General features: G+C 40.3%; 1 protein-coding gene across 7 annotated transcripts in view; it reads right to left on the bottom strand.

Annotated features, from left to right (window-relative positions):
* Window positions 1-12,946, bottom strand: part of hspa12a (heat shock protein 12A) — a 45,510-nt gene extending 32,564 nt beyond the window's left edge. For 4 of the 7 annotated variants that reach the window (XM_060879342.1, XM_060879346.1, XM_060879343.1 and 1 more), the window contains exon 1: window positions 12,711-12,946. In XM_060879342.1, coding sequence (XP_060735325.1) covers window positions 12,711-12,762 — 52 coding nt within the window. In that variant the 5' untranslated portion in view covers window positions 12,763-12,946. Of the gene's footprint in view, window positions 1-11,424; window positions 11,534-12,710 lie in introns of those variants that run through there. The other 3 variants (XM_060879344.1, XM_060879345.1, XM_060879348.1) reach the window with 1 other exon arrangement.
* Between the last annotated feature and the right edge of the window lie 1,901 nt (window positions 12,947-14,847).

Below are 14,847 nucleotides of genomic sequence, written 5' to 3'. Positions count from 1 at the left end.
TGTAATTCCTAGTCTGGTTTCGAATCTGTTTCTGTGTACTGGTTTTTCTGATTGTTTGCTGCCTGCCCCGACCTTCTGCCTGTTTTGCCGTTACCGATTTCTGTCTGCTCTCTGATATTGTGTTTGCCTGCCGTTATTCTGCCTGGCTGATTTCGGGTGTGAGTTCATTAAAACAGCTGCATATGGATCCTCAGCCTTATGACTCCGCATTACAGAATGTGATTATAAATCATTATAAACACCAGAGAGTGTAATTATAAATCATTATAAACACCAGAGAGTGTGGGATTATAAATCATTATAAACACCAGAGAGTGTGGGATTATAAATCATTATAAAACACCAGAGTGTGGGATTATAACTGATTATAAAACACCAGAGTGTGGGATTATAAATCATTATAAACACCAGAGTGTGGGATTATAAATCATTATAAAACACCAGAGTGTGGGATTATAACTGATTATAAAACACCAGAGTGTGGGATTATAACTCATTATAAACACCAGAGTGTGGGATTATAAATCATTATAAACACCAGAGTGTGGCATTATAAATCATTATAAACACCAGAGTGTGGCATTATAAATCATTATAAACACCAGAGTGTGGCATTATAACTCATTATAAACACCAGAGTGTGGGATTATAACTCATTATAAACACCAGAGTGTGGGATTATAACTCATTATAAACACCAGAGTGTGGGATTATAACTCATTATAAACACTAGAGTGTGGGAATATAACTCATTATAAACACCAGAGTGTGGGATTATAACTCATTATAAACACCAGAGTGTGGGATTATAACTCATTATAAACACCAGTGTGTGATTATAAATCATTATAAACACCAGTGTGTGATTACAAATCATTATAAACACCAGTGTATGGGATTATAAATCATTATAAAACACCAGAGTGTGGAATTATAAATCATTATAAACACCAGAGTGTGGAATTATAAATCATTATAAACACCAGAGTGTGGGATTATAACTCATTATAAACACAAGAGAGTATGATTATAAATCCTTATAAACACCAGAGTGTGTGATTATGAATCATTATAAACACCAGAGTGTGTGATTATAAATCATTATAAACATCAGAAAGTGTGATTATAAATCATTATAAACACCAGAAAGTGTGATTATAAATCATTATAAACACCAGAGTGTGGTATTATAAATCCTTATAAACACCAGAGTGTGTGATTATAAATCATTATAAACACCAGAGTGTGGGATTATAAATCCTTATAAACACCAGAGTGTGTGATTATAAATCATTATAAACACCAGAGTGTGTGATTATAAATCATTATAAACACCAGAGTGTGGGATTATAAATCCTTATAAACACCAGAGTGTGGGATTATAAATCCTTATAAACACCAGAGTGTGGGATTATAAATCCTTATAAACACCAGAGTGTGGGATTATAAATCATGACATTTCTTAACTCAAACACAGTCATATACAGTTGTGTAACCAGGAGATCCTGAGCAACTCAGAAATACAGTTCATTACAGATTCAACACCAACTCCTCCGTACCAAAACCTTTAAATGCTAAATGATGAAGATAATCAATACACAAAATAACATTCTACATTCAAATGTCCAAAATCTGCATGAGCTACATGAGCTGACGTCACCTGTTACCACCTGGAGATTTAATGTTCACTGATTTGCTTCCTTCAATACCTCAACGATTTGTATTTAACTGCACACAACATCTTCGTTCTATCCCATGTCAGAAATCTCACCGCTGACTGCTACAAACTCTGACACAGGAAGCTGCTGCAAAAAAATCATTTATCCACAGAAATCTTCACTAAAATTTTTTTAATTTGTTTGTGTGGTGTGTTCCACGCTACAGCAAACATTATATAATATAATATAAATCTCCGAGCTGCCTTATAGCTGGAACTACTGCAGACTATAAAAAATAATCAGCATCAGCAGCACTCAGGGTTAAGAAATTAGCGTTAGCGTTTAATACTGTCATGTAGGTCTAAACATTGTCTAATCTCCAGATGGCCAAGTTGGTCAGAGATCTTAAGTACAACACAGAGGAGATCCTGAAGAACAATAGGGAAAGCTTTGAGAGAGAGAGAGAGAGAGAGAGAGAGAGAGAGAGAGAGAGAGAGAGAGAGAGACGACATGTACACATGTGAACGTTTGTTATTTTAAGGATATTGTTAAAGCCTCTCAGGGTAAGAATGGCTTTCCTTCCTAAAGGTCTGGTCTTGAATTTTCACAAAGGAGCAAGAGACAATGTCCCAGAAAACAGTCCAACAGCACCAAGAAAACACTCTACAACTAGCCAAGTGCAGGACTTCGGTCTCATCATCAGCAATGGGAAGATTCATTAATACAATTTTACATTTGTAATTGTGGAATTTGGCAGACGCCCTTATTCAGAGTGACTTACATTTTATTTTTTATACAACTGAGCAATTGAGAGGTAAAAGCCTTGCTCAGAGGCCCAGCAGTCGCAGCTTGGTGGACCTGGGATTTCAAATCTTCCTTCCAATCAGTAGCCCATCACCTTAACTACTGGGCTACCACATCCCATACAACTGAGCAATTGAGTTTTAAAGGGCCTTGCTCAAGGGCCAAGCAGTGGTAGCTTGGAGGATCTGGGATCCAAGCTCATAACCTTTCAATCAGTAGTCCAACGCCTTAACCACTGAGCCCCAATAAAACGAAACAAATGTGAGTATAAATCATTATAAAACACCAGAGAGTGAGATTATAAATCATTATAAACACCAGAGAGTGTGATTATAATCTTGTAATAAATTATAAACATGTTAAACCCCTGTATTTTCCTGAAGCTTGTTCGGCTTGCAAGGTTCCAGCTTCATAGATCCGTCTCATGAACAGTGACTCACACATCCAGACGTTGTTCAATGTAACGATCGGCATTAAGAAGGAGTCGGCTTTCATGTGCCCTTTAACCGAATCCTCAGGGAGTCTGCTAAAAATGGAGCAAAACGGACATGAACCTACAACACGTCTGTTCTACTTCCAAGCTCTATCTACATACTATATTGAATTTCCCACCAAATACGATCTCACAACATTACAGCAAGACATTAGACAGTCATGCTACTCTGAAGCTTTCACAAGAAATTTCACACCATGTTTTTGGGTAGATTTTCCCTTTAAAATGCCTGAAAATGGCTGTAACCTGCGGGTCAGTTTTCAGTGCTGTACCAACAAGAGTTCATACAAAAAGTCCCTTCGATTCGACATAGTCAATGATTTATAATCAGCTTTCTCAAAGCACATTCAGAAAGCTAAAAAAATGGCTGTGGCTGATTTCTGTACAGAAATCTGAATTATTAAAGCGATGTGAAATAATTCAGGTTTTCTTCCCTACCGCGTCGGCGTTAGTAGCGCTAACCCTAGAATACGACACTCTCGGGAACTCGTGCTCAGATCTGGCTTGGAATTGACAGCAAGTACTCAGCTGTCACATGGATGTGAGAAATTATTACAGCAAATAAACAGAAACCGCACACCAGTGTCAGGCTTGTGTTAGCAGTGTTGGGAGAATGAGACACATGGTCTGGTCTGTGAGTGAGATGCTAACAGATAAAAAATAAATATTCTAGTTAAAATGCTGTTAAAGCAAAAACTTCAGAATGAAAAGTCAGCAATGTTTTAATCTCACGTTTGAAATCTTGGAAAAAGTGCAAAATTACTTAAACTTTTGTCTGTCTGACTTTCATATGAACTCAATGTATATGAATATAATAATATAGCATTCATATTGTCTTAGCATTTTAACTCAAACATACGAGGATGGGATGATCCGCTGTGGCGACCCCGAACAGGTAGCACCAGAAAGACGAGGACAACGTTTTCATAAAGGTCACAAATCTCCTTTCTGTGAGACAACAGGAACGTTATGTTTATCGATTATTTGGTGTTTACTGACCATAACCACGCAGTGTTCCTGAAACATACAAAAACTCCAATAATCACTTAATGAAGCTTTTAATATCCAAAGGATAAACAGCATTTAATAAAAAGATAACATCAATGTTCTATATAAGGGTTCGAATGTATAAAACAGGGCTGTTCAATGAGTTTGTCATGAAGACCAGTTCATGAAAAGCATATCGAATGAGGGGCCGGAGAGTAGGGCTGGGCGATAAAACGATAACGATATGTATCGCGATAGACGCGTGATCGATATCAATAAAAAATGTGTTTGATGAAATGTCCGATATTTTTAATTCTTCGTCAGAAGAAAACAGAGGTTGCGAAGCAAGTTTGGTTGCATTAACAAGGCACTCACTCTCTGGTAACCTAGCAACATAGGGAGTGACACGCTAACAGCCAATCATGTAACAGTATCACGTTTGGTTGCGCCATATCGTTGCAATGGAAAAAAAGGCCAAATATATCTCTTCTGGAACTAAAAACAGCCAAGATGTTTTGTTCTGTGCATGCATCAGGCACAGAGCTTCATAATTAACGAGGAAGATTCCTTTATTCAATGGTGTGCAGTTCAAGGGTTGTCAAGTTCAGGGTTAAACAGAGACTTAAACCCAACTTAATATCGTAACCAATATAGTTTGTGTGTGTGTGTGTGTGTGTATGTATGTATATCTATAAAGAAAAAAGCAGCTGGTCATCAGAAGAGAACTGGGAAGTGGTACATCCTGCAGAAATCAGTGACAGATTCCTGGTATGTGACACAGTGAGCCAAACTCTTCCTCACAGTCCTGTGGAAAAAGCATCAACATTAACAAGTCTCCCTGCTTCTACATAACCCCATTCGCCTCTCTTTCTTCCTCTCTTCCACTTTTCCTTAGGAAAGGTTGACGTCTCTGGCTAATACTTAAACCATGATGTAATGCAGGAATCTACATTTTCAAGATTTTGTGGGCTTCCAAGAATCCGTCCAAACCCTGCATGCTTTCCTTCGCTCTCCTGCCTCCCCTCCAAATATTCACGCTGTTCCAGCAATAAGAAAACATCATGCTACGTTAAGCGTATACGAGCTGTACCCTGAGGCCTTAGAGTATCAGCAGCAGCACGGCAGTGTTCCTTAGAAAGGTCTTGAACGACTGATAAGAAAGTTGTGAGTTCAAATCCCAGGGCCACCAACCTGCACCCCTGGGCCCCTAAGCAAGGCTCTTAACCCTCAAGGCCCTTAAGTTGTATAAATGAGTTAGAGGCAATGTGAAGCACACATTTTTTTTCATAATTTATGCCTATATCTAACTAATTAATTAATTAACAAATTAGCACTGTTATTTATTTACAAATTAGCAAACTATTTTTTGTTTGATTAAAGACTAAACCTGCTGTAATCATAAAGACTGTCACACTAACTTCCGTACAACACACACAGCTACACCGTTTCTTCCTTGTGTTGTGTGAGGAAGTTTATCCCTCGTCAACTGAACTGAACTTGAGGCTCAGTTGCATCGGTTCTTTCTCGAGTTGCTTTGCTAAAAGATCCTGTAGTGTTGCTGGTTAGGACATTTTCAAATAATCGTTATGCAGGTTAACACACTGTTGTTTCCTTTTCATCCATCCGAAATCATCCATCCATCCTCTACACTGCTTGTCCCTACTGGGATGTGGGGAATCTGGAGCCCCTCCCTTTAGTCTCGGGGCATAAGTCACACACATACACCCTGGACAGGATGCCAGTCACACACACATGCTCACACACGGGCTCACACACGGGCTCACACACTCTCTCTCTCACACACACACACACACCCACACACACACTCTCACACACACACTCTCTCTCTCACACACACATACACACACACTCACACACACACACACACACATACACACACACTCTCTCACACACACACACACACACACACACACACACACACACACACTCTCTCACACACACACACACTCTCTCACACACACACACACTCTCTCACACACACACACTCTCTCACACACACACACACACTCTCTCACACACACACACACACTCTCTCACACACACACACTCTCTCACACACACACTCTCTCACACACACACATACACACACACTCTCACACACACACACACTCACACACACACACTTACACATACCCATTCACACACACACACATACCCATTCACACATTACAGACAATTCAGAGAGGCCAAACAGCTTACAGTACATGTCATTGGACTGGGGGAGGAAACAAGAACATGAAGGAAACCCCCAAGACATGGGGCAAACATGCAAACACCACATCTAATTTGCATGCACATTTTAAATTATTGGTTTGACAAAGAAGCTTTCAAGTCTTCTGTGTGTGTGTGTGTGTGTGTCAGACTAATAATGACATGCAGTTCAATGATACTAACAGCCTTTGTCAGCATTCATTACATCACGTCATGCTTAGAATTTCTGTGTGTATTAGCGAGTAGTGAGAGAAAGCCAGCAAGCAAAGTACAGAGGATTTCAAAGACCTTCAGTCGACCTCAAACTGACACGAATGCTTCTGCTCAACCCACACACACACTCACACACATACACACACAATCCCACACACACACAGACCACAGACAGCAGATGCTCCCTGTTAGCTCAACACCATCTCACACAGAATCAAATCACAGTGCATGACGCAGGAACAGGACCTGAAACCACAGGGCTTAACAGCACACACTTATTCATTCTTGTTCATTCTGAAGCTGATTTTTAATAACGCTGTATGCGAGCTGGAAGTATCTTCTGTGTAGAACAATGATATCCTTTCATTAAATACCTGAGAATCACACACACACACACACACACACACACGTGTCACCTAAAGCAATGTTTTAAGAGAACAAAGGAAAACAGAGTGCTCGAGAGAACCCAACAAATACACAAGTACACAAGGAGAACATGGCAAGGTGAGCACAGGTGGAGCACATTAACCATCTCACTAACTTCTAGTGAAGTACGCTGAGTTTCAGCCAACAGGGAACAGGAGTTTTAAAGTAAAAATTGAAGGAAGAAAAAACAGACAGCACAAGCTTTCCAAAGAGCAAATCCTGCAATGACCATCTGCAGAAAACGTCCTTCTGAGTCTGAGTGTGTGTGCTAGACTTGCTAAAGCAGAAGGATTTGACACAGCTGGGTTAAGAATTCCTCTAGAAACATGAGTCAAGGGTTTGCGTAACTAAAAGACCTTTTTTCCATTTTAAATCACATACTGGCCTGAACAGAAGCCAAAGTTTGCACACATCATCATCATCATCATCATCATCATTTCAGCTTTCAATACACCATCATTAAGTCAAAATGGAAGAAGCTTTTGGATCATTGTGAATGAACATCAAGAATCTGATTGTTCATAAGATTATATGTTCAACACAAAAATATTCACGTCATAAACGTTGTTTAAACTCATGGGCCGGTCTTTGGTTTTGCATATTGGACATTGTATCTAGCCCCGCCCACAAGTGCTCTTTCACCTCCTCCAATCACGAACAGGTAACAAAAAGCACTCAAGTCTCCATCAGTAAACAGCTGATAACGTCAACAAGACTGACTTCTTGAATTCGTAGATTTCTGTTAGGCTGCTCTGAGACAATTATTAAAGAAATTGTGCTACACAAATAAAATTGAACTGAATGCTTTTATTCAAGATTGCACAATATAAAGGTTGTCAAGAGCAGGGCTTTAAACTCTTCACCTCCTGGTCATCAGCAGGGATACAGAAAGTAATTGTCATAGTCTTCATAGGACATCAAACTATATTTACACTAATCTTTTATACGATGCTTGGACTTGAGTTGTAGATAAGATGCAAGTGCAGATTATTCAACATGATCACTGCAGTCAAAAGTCAAAATCTAATCCAACCAATGGTTACGTTTTACTAATGAACTTGTATAATGCACAAATTATCCAGACACTCCATTTAGGGGGAAAAAAAACTGTTCTTAACGTCCACTGCATAGTTCACAGAAATGAACGCGATCTAGCAAGCTATATTCCGAGGAGCTTCCAATTCTTTTAAAATTGTTACAGATTTCCAACAGATTTAGGCAAAGACACGTCATGTGACATCAAAAAACCATCATGAGTACAGCAGGGAAGTGGTAGCTTAGTGGTTAAGGTTTTGGGCCGCTGCTCGTTACGGACTTAACACTAATTCCTTCCTGCTGAAGTCTTCAAATGATCGCTGATAAAGACCCGACCATAAAGCTCACAGACACAACAGTGGTTCAAAGAAGGGATGTGAAAGTCTAGTGACTGGAAGGTTGCAAGATATAATCCCAGGTCCAGCAAGCTGCCACTCCTGGGCCCATGAGTGCACGCACACACACACACACACACACACACACACACGAAACCTTTAGCAGACATGACTGGAGATCCTGAAAAGTGTATTATATCAGTATGCTTTGTGCTTAGAGGGCTGTTTTAGTCCCAAATCTCATATTAGACCAGAGAGCAGCTGAGCAAAGACGCCATTATGGGCGTGACGTTTGAACTCAGACATTTGACTGTCTCAGTGTCTGCTGCCGCTCAGCTTTAGCGAGACATGTTTGTTTTCAAAAAGAGAGCAGAGGAAAAGACATATTCTCATATATATATATTCATATACAGCTCTACATGCACAGTGTAGAGTTTTGTAGAATATCAAAGTATTAAAAAAAATCTAAGAGGACATGCTGTTATAGGAAAATAATCAGTGATGCAGTGGGATGATGGATATGGTATTTAAAAAAAAAAAAATGTAGGTGACTTCATGTGTGAGAGTCCAGACGTGGACACAGAGCTCCAAGCCATGATTTTATTTCCTCTCATTAAAATGCATTACGCGACAGAATGAGCAGGAATCAGTCTGCCAAGTCCTGAATGCTTCATGTCGCTTACACATTATTCATTAGCTACAAAAGTGATGGACCAACAGTAGATGAAGCAATTACAGGTCATTTGCAGTCCTAGCATTAGGCTCTAAGGGGGTTTGCTGCAGGAAATCAGAAGCTCCAGAAGAGAGGAGGCTCCACACAGCCGCACCCTGACAGCATGATCTCCGGCACGTTGCACTGCTGAGTGTGTGAACATGGTCACACCCTTCTACTGAGAAAGTGGGCTGTTTCTCATTCATGTACGGTTTAATGTTTGTCTAAGGGGAGTGTATATCTCTGTGTCTGTGTCCACATGGCCACAACCTACTAATAAGAAAGTGGACCTCTGACCATGTGTGTAGAGAATAAGCATGAACCTGTCTATGTATGCATACACATCTGTGTGTGTGTGTGTGCGCGTATGTGTGTGTGTGTGTGTGTGTGTGTGTGAGCCGCAGTGCTGCAGTGATGACCCCTCTCACTTGCTGACTCAGCTAACATTAAACATCCATTGTCTGGACCGCGTGCTGCCGTTGGTGCAGGTTCACCACAACACTATCAGGCGTTGGATTAGACGCCAAAGAAATTGGATTAGATGCCACAATTGTGTCATTGTAAAGAGCTTAAATGCAACAAAACAAGTGTAGGATCAACTCACCAAAGTAACTCCACCAAAGGCTTCAGATCAGGTCACAAAAAACATCATACTAACTGCTAGCCAACCGCAATCACTTTTACAACACATGTAGAATCAATAAACAATAAACATCCAAACAACAATAAACGAGCGCATTTGTATACTGCAAGCTGATTGGCTCTTCTGTTTTATGACGAAATAACAACAAATAGTCTGTGTCTGCTTACATATTTTGATGCCACAGCTGATATGCTACTTGTTATCTTGTATTGGTAATTGTTAAATCAAAACTAAAATTATCTCAAGAAGAATTAGCAGAGGTGAATAAGCTGTATTTCATTACGAAGTAAAATGGGGTCAAAAACAGATGTCCACTTGCCTGGCTAGTACCTAATCTGCTACCTAAGTAATTTACCTAAAGTAATGTATATATTGTAATAATAAAAAGAAAATCCATCACATAATGCATAAAGACAATTTAAAGGGTTAAAGAGATGATGTCTTCCCTCACCTGATTACCTGATACTAAGTGATAAACTAATCATTATTTCGTGCAAGCAAATAAAGTCTCCAAAAAAAATCTATCCATAAAAGTTTAAATTGAATTTTAGCAGAAGTCTGCATCGCCACATTCCTGCCAATTTGTTGATTCCAGGTCTGTTTTTCATTATATTACATCATTGCATCTGCTCAAAATTCCAAACGGTCCAAATTGTTCGCACCGCAACAAACCTTTTGCCAGCCTCCAACACATCTCATTATGTCAGTGAAAAGGTGACAGAAAAGTAGGTTATTTATTTAAAGTCCTAGGACTTTCCTTCAACCCCATGTTTTGTGAAATTATTTGTTTACAGATGCTCCTTCTGCGCATGTGAAACACATTACTGACCTGCCTAACGTGATCAAACTCAGTGTATCTCTCACCCACTATGTGAGGATAACGCTCCGCCTCAGGGGCCCATCCTTCCCCCAGGAACAAAGGGGCCTTTATGCCCGGTGGCCTAAAGTGCCATTGTGGGAAATGGGACTGTTTTTCTGCTGTTGGCTTCTTTATTTAGGCCAGATCCCAAATGTCTGCACATTCCCTGTATCACTGCATCACATAGGAAAAGAAACACTGGTTTCTTCATCTCTCTGGAATTGTGTTCTCTATACTACTTGCCCTTGGGCAGCTGGTGCACAAGACTTAGGTATTTAGGGTTCAGCCTAACAAGTCAAGGTTAAAATGGACGTGACAGTCTAAGTGCTAAGGTGGTTCGGAGATTGAGGGGGAGACAAATGGTGGAAGCAGATGCGCCAATGTATATGCAAAGAGTCGCAATTAGCGAGCGCGTGTCAGCGTTTAAAGTAGACACGCAACATCTGGAGAGGTGACGTGACATGTAGATGCGCAAAGTCATCAAGGTTGCTTCAAAGCTCAACGATTTTAAAATCCGTTCACGCTGCTGATCGGATTAATGATGTTAAACACAAATGTCTTCATGCTGATTCCGGTATGTTCGATGCCAGACACGTAACGCACACGTAACGCACACGTAACGCATGGACCCGCGCGCACACCTCCCGCATTCCACCAGATTCCATCATATGGGCTGCATCCAAATGTGCTCCTTTATAGTGGATTACAGATGGAGTGAATATCGCATGCTGAGATTAACTTCAACACTGAGTAATGACACGTTTGCAACGCGGCCTTTGCGTCCTGAAGGACAGTTGCGTTTGTCCCGTGCAACAAAAACCCTTAAGAGATCCAAGCTATTACTAATCAGCAAGAAGACATAACGGTGCTTTCTGATCTCCTGCATCAGAGGAGAGATGCAATAAAAAAATGAAAGGTCTAAACCCAGGTACACCAGATCAAACAGCTCTGCGTGTCGACTCTCTCGCACAGAAAAATAGACTGATTTGACATGATTTTAAGCTTACATCCGAGGCTTTTCTCCTACCTCTTTGCGGTTTCACCAGAGATGATGAAGATGACGGCGGTAATGAAGAACGCGGACTTTTTGCTGCATTGACTCAGCGCTCTCCAGCACTGAACCACGTGACACCGCGCTGCGCCGAGATTGCCATCACGACTCACTTTACAGAGTCGATTCTTTCATCAACGCCGTGTAAAAGAATCGATCCGTTTGATTCACCACCCAAAGCGTCACACAATATAAATACTGAGCAGGCAAATTACAGAATTTTATACATTTCCTTTTAGTCGAGAAACTATTAACTTCCCCTGAAATGTAGTATCCTATAGAGCTACTGAAAAGAAAGTTATAACTGTGAGAATCAAATCATATTGACTTTTACACTTTCATCATTTCATTATATCTTGGAAAAAAAGCAATGTGGTTATTTTTAGTCATTATTTCTATTTCTAAATAAAAATAAAACATTTTAGTTGCAACTTTAGGCATATCAGAACATGCACATTGGGCAACATATCAAAACACTAATTTATTATGTACACAGTCTGTGGATTCGTGCTTAAGATCCGATTCACGCAACTCATTTAAAAAGAGTCGTTTAAAGTGAATCAAACAACTCACGAGTCGCCCATCACTAGCACCGTTTTAGCTGCAGCTGTAAACCCCATGTTTTGTCCTTTGGCGCTTTTCTGTACGGGTTAAATTGTGTGGTTTATATCAAATTGTAATAAACTGCATGTACCGTTCGCAGTTCAATGTGGATAAATAAATGAGCTTGTAGCAGGTTTCAGAAACCTCACAGCTGAAGTTATCCAACACAAAACGAGGAGAAGGAAGTGTAACACTGCAAGGAGGAAACTTCACTTCCGTTCACTGGTCCTGTGAAACATCTGTGTCATTTTCAGGAGAAACATCCTGCTGAGATTTACATTGTAACAACAACACTACTATAAAAACACAGCACGCGCGCACACACACACACACACACACACTCCCTCTTACACACACACACACACACACACACACACACACACACACTCCCTCTTACACACACACACACACACACACGCACACACACACAGCAACTTAAAGCGAGAGTTGGCGAGCAAAACATACCGCGTCCCAAACCCACAAACTACTACAGTAACCGAGTTGTAGCCCTGGCCCAAGTCAGTGCGGTTTGGGACGTGTCCCACATCCTGAACTCTCATAATAATGTGATTATAAGTTACATCACACAACAACAAACCAAGACTCTGTTGTTAAAATGTAACCAAAGGGACTTTAAAAGCGTGGAACTGTTTTCATACCTGTTATATCGTCATCCATCGCTATTTCTCTGTCAGCCATTGTATCCACCATGTCTCTGGAGATCCTTAAAAAGTCATGTAAACAGCACCTTTAGTTCACTTCTCACGTCCCACTTATCATGGGGTGTTTTAACGAGAAGGCCTGCTTGAGCTGTAACACTAAAACGCAGTAAGTCTGGAGAGCAACTTGGATGTCCGACACCTTGGAGAAAGGAAGTCTGTACTGGACGCGACTTCCCGCCCCTCACACGACCTTCCTGGGGCTGCACTGACCTAATGAGGGTTTAATCTGCGCAAATCGAGCGCAGCCACACTGGTCTTGGCTAAGCTGTCCACATTCTACAGGCACGCCTCAACATCCTCTATACATACCTTAGAAACTAATGCTTTTACAACTTAGACTTGTGCAGCTCCTGCGAATTGTTTTATTTAAACATTGTAAGCAGATTGAAAATGTTTAAATGCAAAGGTTTGCACACACACACTGTAGATGTACTCTATGTGGGACAGGTTCCCATCCCTGGTCCTGGAGAAGCCCCTGTCCTGAACATGTTATAACTGTTTTCCCTCCTCACAATATTATTAGCTGATGTAGCATGATGTGCAGATGTTTTGGGGGAAAACAATCAAATGTGCCAGATCGTACTTGAGAAAATGGTTTCATAACTTTTAAATAAAAGCAGATTGAAATTACAAACAGCATTTTTGTTTCGTCTAAATGATCTTTATATAAATATGAGTTCTACCTCTTGTTATATTTCATCACATAAGTGTTATGTTTACAACCAGGATATCTTTTGTCCCACTGGTATTGTACTGTAAAAAAAAATTACATGTCCAAAAGATAAATGTCCTTCACAACAACCTGTATGCAGGATGCAGATAAATATCATAAACTTGTAAGACAAAAAAATCTATCTATCTATCTATCTATCTATCTATCTATCTATCTATCTATATATATATATATATATATATATATATATATATATATATATATATATAATTAAAAAAAATTATAATCAATCTTCAGTGTTAAAAGTGTCAGGAGTGTCGTGTGACAGAAGAGTGTCAGCAAGAATCAAAGGAAATGTGTAGAAGACAGTAGTGGACAGTAAAGAGATGAGGTTCTCTTTAGGAGTGACGAGGATGGACAGGATTAGGGACGAGCACATCAGAGGGACAGCTCACTTTGGCTGTTTTGAGGACAAGGTGAGAGAAGATAGATTGAGATGGTTTGGACATGTACAGAGGAGGGAGATGGTTATATTGGTAGAAGGATGTTGGAGATGGAGCTGCCAGGTAAGAGGTCAAGATGAAGGATAAAGAGGAGATATATGGATGTGTTAAATGAGGACATGAAGGTAATTGGTGTGAGAGTAGGGGATGCTGAGGATAGAGTTAGGTGGAAACTGATGATTCACTGTGGTGACCCCTAATGGGAAAAGCCGAAAGTGGAAAAAGAAGACGAAAATCTTCAGTGTCACCCAAATGAGGATAAGGTTACCATCTGAGTCTGATTTCTCTCAAGGTTCCTTCCTCATACTATCTAAGGGAGTTTTTCCTTGCCACAGTCACCTCAGGCTTGCTCAGGGACTAAAAGGGATAAATAGGGATAAATTCAAATAAATGTAAATAAAAAAATGTATGTTCTGTAAAGCTGATTTGAGACTATGTCCATTGTTAAATAAAATCGAATACAATAAAACCTATAGAATTCAGAGAAATTACAAAACAAGATTTTGCCTGCCCTGGTGCACTGTAACGGCACGTAACTTTGAAATGTAATCAGTAAAATGCTTCAGAAATCATATTCCTGTATTCATGTTCTCTTGTTTTCCCTATTCATGTTGTCCCTATTCCCTATTCATGTCATCGGGCATCAAGGCAGGATACACCCTGGACGGAGTGCCAACCCATCACAGGGCACACACACACTCTCATTCACTCACGCACTCACACACTACGGACAATTTTCCAGAGATGCCAATCAACCTACCATGCATGTTTTTGGACCGGGGGAGGAAACCGGAGTACCCGGAGGAAACCCCCGAGGCACAGGGAGAACATGCAAACTCCACACACACAAGGCTGAGGCGGGACTCGAACCCCCAACCCTGGAGGTGTGAGGCGAACG

The sequence above is a fragment of the Tachysurus vachellii genome, chromosome 10, assembly GCF_030014155.1.
Source record: "Tachysurus vachellii isolate PV-2020 chromosome 10, HZAU_Pvac_v1, whole genome shotgun sequence".
Lineage (NCBI taxonomy): Eukaryota > Metazoa > Chordata > Actinopteri > Siluriformes > Bagridae > Tachysurus > Tachysurus vachellii.
The sequence above is the reverse complement of the archived record's forward strand: the minus strand, read 5'-3'. Positions and strand labels throughout refer to the sequence as shown.